At 46.6% G+C, this 9,161-nt stretch overlaps 1 protein-coding gene across 2 annotated transcripts; it reads right to left on the bottom strand.

Moving 5' to 3' along the window:
- Positions 1-508: 508 nt before the first annotated feature.
- Positions 509-2,868, bottom strand: MID1IP1 (MID1 interacting protein 1). 2 transcript variants are annotated; one of them, XM_025276001.2, is made up of 2 exons: positions 2,588-2,868; positions 509-2,296 (listed from the first exon to the last, which is right to left on the bottom strand). In XM_025276001.2, the coding sequence occupies exon 2, from the start codon at positions 2,030-2,032 to the stop codon at positions 1,484-1,486; it is 549 nt and encodes a 182-aa protein (XP_025131786.1). In that variant the 5' UTR covers positions 2,033-2,296; positions 2,588-2,868; the 3' UTR covers positions 509-1,483. The 2 variants fall into 2 exon arrangements, with proteins under 2 accessions (XP_025131786.1, XP_006052962.1); XM_006052900.3 differs by having other exon boundaries at positions 509-2,293.
- Between the last annotated feature and the right edge of the window lie 6,293 nt (positions 2,869-9,161).

The raw sequence follows: 9,161 nt of genomic DNA, 5'->3' as shown, positions 1-9,161 counted from the left end.
CATTTAAGTCTCTCCTAAGATTAACATAGAAGACTTGTAAATACAAGACCTGCAAGGTGTGTGTACTAGTATTAGCTAGGGTTTTTCTTCCAATTTTTACCTCTCAGTAGCCAAGTGAAATTTCTGCCTTTAAGATAGGTTTCTAGGCCTCAAAATGCATGTGTGCCTGAGCCTCTTGAAAAATTCAAAATGTTAACTAAGCACTCTGATAAGCTAGTCAAGTTGGTTGAAAACTCTAATATATGTAACTTCCCATAAATACTCTGAGTATTTATGAACTTTTTGTTGAGACTTACCTTGGTATTGAATTAGAAAGAAAAAGCTTGGAAGTAAATCTTGTTGGTAGCTTCTTCCCAAACAAATCTGAATACTTACAAAGGTGATTATCTACCATTTTGAAATACCAGAGAAAAATTAAATTAGCTTTTGCTAAAAAAAAAAAGTTTATTTTTATTTAATAACTAAGCCATTCATTGGCAGATTAGAAAGCAACAAACTTTTGTCAAGCTTCGTTAACACATTTGCTTTTTTTATTTTTTAGAATATAGTCTACATCTGGATTAAAAAAGTTTTAAATAAATTTAAGACATATAACAACAGTGGAACCCTTCATCATTCTATGTACAACATGGATAGAATGTCAGTTGGTTCCATCTCGGGTAAGTCCACTTTCTCATAATAATGTTATTATTTTCACCAAGTGGCAAGCTTTGTACAAGCTGGCACCGTGCCAGCTTACACATACTGGGGTGGGGGTGACATGAAAGGGATGGGATAGAGGTGCCACAGGACAACTATACAGTGTAACAGAAAATCATTAATAAACTAGTACCGGTTACCGACACAGTGCTGTTTGTGCGCTTATCACAATGGAATCGCCGAAGTTTCAGAGCAAGGAGGAGATTCGAAATACTTACGACGGGGCCACTGTTACAAAAAGAAATAGTGCAAACAGGAAAACTGATGCAACCTTAGCAACACTGTGGCCTCCACCAGCCCAACGGCAGGGCGGCGGGAGGCTGCGCACCCGCCCAGCCTTCCCCAGCGCCCAGCTCCGGGCAGCGCTCCCAAGTGTGGCAACCCAGCGCCGCGCCCCGGAATTGCCTATTCTCGGGCCTTCTCCTCCGGAAAGAAAAGAAACTCCAGGAAAGGCACAGACTGAATGCAGGGCGTCAACTCAGGCCCATTCCCACCAAAGTAGAACACAGCCCCCTCATTCCCCCACCTCCGCCCGACCCCGCCGGGGGAGAGAAGGAAGTCCTTGAGCACTATCCCACCTCTTTGGCCACCACTTTCCTCTCTGCTCTCGCCAAAGAAGCCCCTTCCTCCATGCTACCCTGCTGCACCCCCATTATGTACGCAGCCCCCCAACTTTGCAGTCCACCCATCGCGCCCTACAGCCAGAAAGAAAATAGCTTTAAGGAAAGAGAGAGGGTGAGAGATGGGGCCAGGAAGGGTGCAGGACAGCCGCGGGCGAGCCGCCTCAGTGCCCCCAATTGCTGAAGCCGATCTCCTGCTTGTATCTGTTAGTGAGGATGTTGGCTTTGCGCGTGAGTTTGGAGAGCACAGTGTGCAGCCCTCGCAGGTGGTAGTGGAACTGCTGTTCTAGGTCCTCCTCGCCGGTGTCCGCGCCCTCCAGGTTGCTCAGGTCCACCAGGATGTCCTTGGACTTCCAGGCGCTCCCCTCCTCGCTCCCTGCCGCCGGCGGCTGGTGCAGGACCCCCCACTCGATGTCGTTGCGGATGGACTTGAGCAGCACGTAGTGGCTGTACATGTCCCGGGAGGGCGCGAAAAAGCTGCCATTGGCGCTGCCCGGGCTAGGGGCCGGAGGCGTGCGCTCCTCCATGCAGCCGCCACTGCCGCCTACCTCCACGCCGACGTCGTTGTCCAGCTCGGGCTCGGCCAGTGGCACGTCACGCAGCAGACTGGGCACCATCACCGTCTGGTCCATGTTGTTCACGGCGCCGATGAAGCGATTCATGGCGTTAAAGAGCGAGTGCTTCTGGTTGTAGGTGTCGCAAATTTGCATCATGGTGGCCGCGTGGGCGCCGAAGCACAGGGGCGCAGGGGCACGGGATGGCCGGCTAGGGCGAGGGGCTGCCCGCCTTCACGCGCTCTGAGAGGCCCGCGCCGGGAGCCTGGCTACTGCCGGTGCGGCGGGATTCCCGGCTCCTCCTCCGCCCTCTCCAACTCTCGTCTTGATCGCAGCCCGGCCCTGCGGGATGCGCGACTTCTGGCTTTGGCGTCCGGAAGCTTGCGATATCAGCTCGTGGTCCCTGGGTCGAGCCCTTGCCTGCTTGGAAGACGGGGACGAAAGAGAAGATTATTCACCCAGCTAGGGTATCCGGTACCCTCGCCTGCGCGCACCGCCCCTCCCCTCCCCCACCCCCCCCACCCCCCCATTCCCCGGGTTACTGCTTCTCTGGGACGGCGCCCGGGTGGCTCCCAGCAATCAGGCGGTCCCACCTCCTAGCGCACCCAGTGCCTCTGAGAGAAAGAAAGTGGGCTCCCCACTCCCGTCTCCCTCCTCAAAGCCGGAGTCCAAACACCCTCGAAGACCCGGTAGAAATGGGAAGGGGGCACGCACTTCCTCCGGCGCCTCGAGATCCCCTGCTGCTGAGTAGCTCAGTGTTCCCGCTCCCGGCGGCTGCTGCCTGCGGCTGCTGCGGCGGTCAGTGGCCTAACTGTGTTTGCGGGCGGTGGTGGTGGCGTGGGCCCCCTACCCATCCCAGGTGCTCAATTTATAGAGCCCCGGAAAGGTGTCGCCGACGCTCAGGGCCACCCCCTGTGTCTCCTCCTCCCGCCTCCACAGCAGCGCCGAGATAAAAGGCCCAAGCTGAGGATGACCGGGAGTAACACTCTCTGGGCCCTTTCTACAGCGGGGGCGGGGCGTGCTGGGCAAGCCCCGCCTCTCGCCTGATACCCGGGCGGAGGGAGGGCGCCGTGGCAGGGCAGGGCAGGGGAGAGATGGAGCAGCCAGCCGCACCCGCCAGCGCCGAGTGCAGAGCAGGCCAGTTTGGGGGGGAGGGTCAGGCGCTGTGTGGGTAAAGGAGGCGCCGGCGTCCCCTGCGGCCAGTGGGCGGGCTGGAGTGCGGGGGATGGGTGGGCCTTGCTCATGTTCCGGGGGTGGGAAAACCGAATTGCTGGTGCCCTGGTCGTAAAGTGAGCACCCCCTACCCCAACAGCGCATCTATGCTGGCAGTGGCCCGGAAACTACCAATCTGGTTTATTAATAGCCGTCGGGGAAAAGGGACCCGCAGTAGCAGCAACTCCATCCCGAGACTCTTACGTAAGAAGGGTGAAAGAAGGGTGACGGGGCATGCCGGCTGCACGTGGACGTGTGGTGCTCCCGCCACGGCCCTGGCTTTGGCCTACTGCGGGGGCGGGGAGAAGAGCCTCAGAGGCTTTTGCCTCCCTCCTGGCTGGGTCTTCCGCAATATTTCCAGTAACATCCGTTGCCAAGGGATGAAGAGCGACCCATCTTTGTATCTGCACAGTCTTCCAGGAGATCAGATGTGGCGATGGGAAGTAGCCAAATTCCTGACTTTTGCCCAAATCCCGCTACTCAGAGATCCGTGGCCTTTTGGCTGCCAAAAGGGCCAGGAGAGAGTGACAGTAGGTAGGGTCGTGCCGGGTGTCTTTCATCATTTAACAGAAAAGTGGGGGAGGTGTCCAGTATTTTTTTTTTAGGAAGGGAGTTTGAAATGTTCCTTTCCAAAAATAGTTCTTAAAATGCAAGGTCATTCAATAGGGCCTAAAACTATGTACCAAATTGCTGGATTTAACTTTTCAGTCTTGCACCTTAAATTTCAGTTTGAGACTCTAAACCACAGCCCATTTTCAGTTTTGTTTTTCCCATCTCATTTCCTATGCCATGTCCTTCATCCAACAGTGTTTTCCAACAGTCCTACAGATAATCCAAGAAGACTCAAGTTTCTAATTTTTAATCTCTTTTCTCTAAAACCTTTTAAGGGTGCTTTTAGTACTGTTTTTTCACAGGACAAAAGTGCCAAAAGGGAGAAACACAAAATAAGTTTATTTTTTTCCCTCTCTTTCACTTCAATAATCTATATTTAATTTTTTCCCACGGCAAACCATCTTCCTAATTGTCTTTTGAATGAAAATCTGACTTAGTGCTACAAGGGTGGGACAGAGGAGACAGAGCCCAGCTCGGGGAGCCCCCCTCCCAGGGCTTATTAGTTCTGCCAGACCATAGCCCTTGTTTTTTCATCTGTAAAACTGGAATCATGTTACTGGCTCAACCTATCAGGGTCTTTGGGAGAATCAGTGGAAAGAAAAATGTAGACCAAAAAAGCATTATATAAATTTCAAGCATTAAAATAATCTCATCCTCTGTTTACACATGTGGAAATTTACAAACTCATCCAGCCCCAATTTCCTCCTCAATAAAATGGAGCTTCTCCCATGGGCTGTGCCAAATTTTGGTTAATGGTGAATAAGATAATAGATATAAAAATTATTATGTAAACTGTAAAGTATAAAGGTGAAATTGTACTTAGTATAGGATCTTTTCATAGTCTCAAGGTTTTTACCTGAAGGGTCCGAAACCTTAAACATGTGAAAATGGTTCATGATGATTCACAGACCCTTCCCCACCGCCCCCAATGCTTAGACAACTGGCAAGTACAAAACACTCCAGCTTGAATTTAAGCCCTTATGCACAATGACAGACAAAAAACATTGCAACAAGAAATCTCAAAAAAAAAAAAAAAAAAAAAGATGCACATCCAGTCTTCAATAACTGATTATCTATAAATTAAAACGCATTTTGTCTCCTATGACAGACAGGCTTGATATTTTAAGTACATATGCCTCTGGATGAAAATTTAGTATTCAGATTTGAGTTACTAAATGCTGGGATCCTGCCTCTTTTCTTCCCAGTTTCAGCAAAGTGTGATAATAACTCGCAGAAAACGGAAATTCAAGTGATCTAGCAAAGGAATCCCAGCAAAACCCCTCCCAGCTTGAGAGAAAGCCCCTAATGCCTTCTTTTCGGTCTCCACTCCCCACTCTGAGCTGTTTCCTTCCTTCTTCTGGGGTTGAGGTTACACTCCATCCCCCCAGTTTCTTGATTCCTTTTCTTTCACATTTCTTAAACACTGTAAGAGAAAGATGGCTCTTGCACCTGCCTGCAAAATTTCCCAAACCGGGTCTTCTCGGTTCCCCCAGGGCCAGAACAAGAACTCACGCCCACCGGGGTAACTCCGGAACAGAAAGGTCGGGATCCAGAGCTCCCGGCCCTTGGAATCACCCCACCACCGCCCCTCCGGCTTCAGCCAATCAGATGCTGTCCGGGAGTATTATGCAAATAACCCTTCGTGCCCTAGCCAGTCAGGAGACACGGCCGCCTCCCTCCAGCATCCTCTTTCACCCCAGCCGCGCCGAACTGGCGGCGGCGTCCTTGGCAACCGGAGCGCCGCCAATTTTCCCCTGCACAGAGGCTGAAAAAAAAAACATTAAAATGGTTCCTTGTGGTCATCTGGGAGGGCAGCGGGTGGGCCTGGCCAGGCTGCAGGCGAACAGCCTCTCCGTTGCTTCAGGCACTTTACCAGTTGCAATCTGGAACAGGCTAGAGATACTGAACAACCTGCCCAGGCCTTATTTTTGCCTCTGGAAAACAGAAGTCATCTAGTGAGCAAACAACTTTTGAGTACTTTTTGCAGGCTAGCAGGCTCAAGGCTTTCTCCCAAATACGCTAAATTCTCTGTAAAAGCTTCGTCTGGAATCTGGCGCCCACCCGACTTCTTGATCCACAGCTCCAACTCCGGAGCTCAATTCAGATTAATTCCCCACGTTTACCTTCTTCAGCAACCAGAAAGTCACATTTTGCTGGTCAATCTCCCAATAAGTGTTCACAGATGCCCCCTTCTGTGTCCTTTGAATAGTTTGGGGAAAGATGGCATGTCAAGTAACCAGAAATTTATCAACAAATGCAATAAACTGGTCAACAGTAAACTGGTCAAAGAAGACAGATTGGAGAAAGAAGAGATTTGGCCTAGAGCTTATGTGAAGGTGGTGTCCTTATAAAGCTAGAAACCAGCTCAACTCAAGAAAGTGGAGACTCTAGGTTACTATGAGGCAAAATGTAGAAGGAACCACTTCATGCTAAGTGTCCTAGAAAGATGATAATCAGACTGTCTTAAGACCATGTAGTCCAACCATTCACTTGTGCTGAAATTGCTCACAACATCCCCACCAAGTGGTCACCCTGGCCCACATTCTTATAATTTCCATCTTCTAGGTTAGTTCTCCTGTCTTGGAGCAGCCCTCCAGGAAGCCATGGAGGACTGTCAGGTATTTGAAGGTAGATAGGGTCTCCAGTTGGAGAGTACTCTTGCCTGGAAAATCCCATGGATGGAGGAGCCTGGTGGGCTGCAGTCCGTGGGGTCGCTAAGAGTCAGACATGACTGAGCGACTTCACTTTCACTTTTCACTTTCATGCATTGGAGAAGGAAATGGCAACCCACTCCAGTGTTCTTGCCTGGAGAATCCCAGGGATGGGGGAGCCTGGTGGGCTGCCTTCTATGGGGTCGCACAGAGTTGGACACGACTGAAGCGACTTAGCAGTAGCAGCAGGGTCTCCAGTTCAGTTTCTTCAAGCCAGCTATTCCAAGTTCCTGAAGCAGTTCTTCATGGTCTCTCTGGAGTTACTCATTCATCCTGGCCACCGTCTTTGGAAGTAGCTCCACTTTACTTGTAAGTGTGGCACCTGGAATTAATTCAAGCACCATCTTTTTTTAGGACAAAATGGAGTGGCATGGCCACCCATTTAACTTTAAATGGTACCTTTTCTAGATCATATTTATTGCCCACAAGTGCTTGGAACTTAGACATGTTAACACATTTAAACATCACAACAACTCTGAGAAGAAAGTAAGGATCACAGAATTTGAATGGCCAAAGTAGCAGAAGAGGGATTTGACCTAATTTGCTGGTGCCAGAACCAATGTTTCTTCCACTACCCAACAAACATCTATTTCTTTACAATGTCACCTACCGTTTAAATAGACTTGTTTTAGCTGCTACATCTATATGTAGCTGATTAACAAAATTCTGTGTATCCCGTTTGTTTTTTTTTAATCAGAGTATAGTTGATTTAAAATGTGTTAGTTTCAGGTGTACAGCAAAGTGATTCAGTTCTTTTTCAGATTCTTTTCCCTTCTAGGTTATTACAAAATACTGAGTATAGTTCCCTGTTCTCTACAGTAGGTCCTCATTGATTATCTGTTTTATATACAGTAGTGTGTATCTGTTAATCCCAAATTCCTAATTTATCCCTCCTCCCTCATTTCCCTTTTGGTAACATTGTTTTCTATGTCTGTGGGTCTATTTCTGTTTTGTTAATAAGTTCATTTGTATCATTTGTTTTTTAGATTCCACATATAAGTGATATCATAAGATATTTGTCTTTCTCTGGCTAACTTTACTTACTATAATAATCTCTGGGTCCATCCATGTTGCTGCAAATGGCATTACTTCATTCTTTTTTATGACTTTTACACAGACACACACACACACACACACACACACACACACATATATATACATACCACATCTTCTTTATCCATATGTTGATGGATGTTTAGGTTTTTTCCATGCCTTGGCTATTGTAAGTAGTGCTGCAATGAATATTGGGGTGCATGTATCTTTTCAAATTATGGTTTTCTCCAGATAGATGCCCAGGAAGGGTATTGCTAGATCATATGGTAGCTCTGTTTTTAGTTTTTTTGAGAAATCTCCATACTATACTTAATAGTGGCTGTACCAGTTTACATTCGCACTAACAGTGTAGGAGTGTTCCTTTCTCCTCACACTCTCCAGAATTTATTATTTGTAGACTTTTTGATGATGGCCATTCTGATCAGTGTGAGGTGATACTTCATTGTAGTTTTGATTTCCCTAATAATTAGTGATATTGAGCATCTTTCATGTGCCTGTTAGCCATCTATATGTCTCCTTAGGAGAAATGTCTATTTAGATCTTCTACCCATTTTTTGATGTTGAGCTATATTGAGCTATTTACATATTTTGGAAATTAATCCCCTGTCAGTTTCATCATTTACAAATGTTATCTTTCATTCTATAGGCTGTCCTTTCATTTTATGATTTCCTTTGCTGTGCAAAAGCTTTTAATTAGGTCCCATTGTTTTTATTTCCATTACTCTAGATACAGATCCAAAAAGATCTTGCTGCAATCTTTATCAAAGATTGTTCTGCCTATGTTTTCCTCTAGGAGTTTTGTAATATCTGGTCTTACGTTAGGTCTTTAATCCGTTTTGAGTTTATTTTTGTATGTGGTGTTAGAGAATGTTCTAATGTGTTTGGATATTACCCATATGTTTGATAACTATACTTTATATTTATCCAGGTTATTGATGATTTACAGGGAACACTGGCTGGCCAAAGGGCAAATTACTTTGAAACACTTGGAAAGCTTCTTCAGCTTGATATCAACCCATTAATTAGCATCTTTAAATAATTAATTAATTAGCACGTTTTGGCATATGTTGTTTCAGCCAGCTATGAATCATGTTAATTGTACAATCATCTAGCCCTTATTTTTCTTCTTGACCACAGAATATTATGAGAGGCCCTGCTAAGTGCCTTGCTAGAGTTCCAAGTTAATGGCCAGTTTTTCTTTCATGGAATTGGGAAGTTGGGTATTTTTGTCATCTGCCATGGAGGAACCACTGTCACATGATACAAAAATGCAGAAATGGCATCATAATATTCTGAGTTAAATTTGCAAGCGGGTGGTATTAATCTCAGTGTAATTGTCATCATAGGAAACACCCTCACAAAGATTTAGTTGGGAAAAGATAAGAAGATGCTAAAACCTGGGAACATGGCAGTAGTGAGTCTGCTGGCCTCCAACCTTGAGCTCGCAGGTTCTGGCATGTCCAAATATATTGTGGTTAGCACTTTGTCCCAATCTTATTTTTAAGAAGCTTTTTTAGACTTGAATCCAGGAGGAGTAGAGCAAAGGAAAAACTGAGACTACTAAAGACTACCTTTTATTGCTCTTAGTATTTCTGCATCTTTGGGGATTTTAAACCACATGGAAAATGAGGCACTTAATTTGGATGTGGTAAATAAGAAAATTGATTGATTTGTGAATTCTATAATTTTTTATAATTCAC

The sequence above is a fragment of the Bubalus bubalis genome, chromosome X (genome assembly GCF_019923935.1).
Source record: "Bubalus bubalis isolate 160015118507 breed Murrah chromosome X, NDDB_SH_1, whole genome shotgun sequence".
In the NCBI taxonomy this organism is placed as follows: Eukaryota; Metazoa; Chordata; class Mammalia; order Artiodactyla; family Bovidae; genus Bubalus; species Bubalus bubalis.
This window is presented reverse-complemented; position numbering and strand designations above follow the sequence as displayed.

Coding starts and splice junctions, on each gene's coding strand:
- MID1IP1 (XM_025276001.2), bottom strand. CDS start 2,032: ATGATGCAAATTTGCGACACCTACAACCAGAAGCACTCGCTCTTTAAC.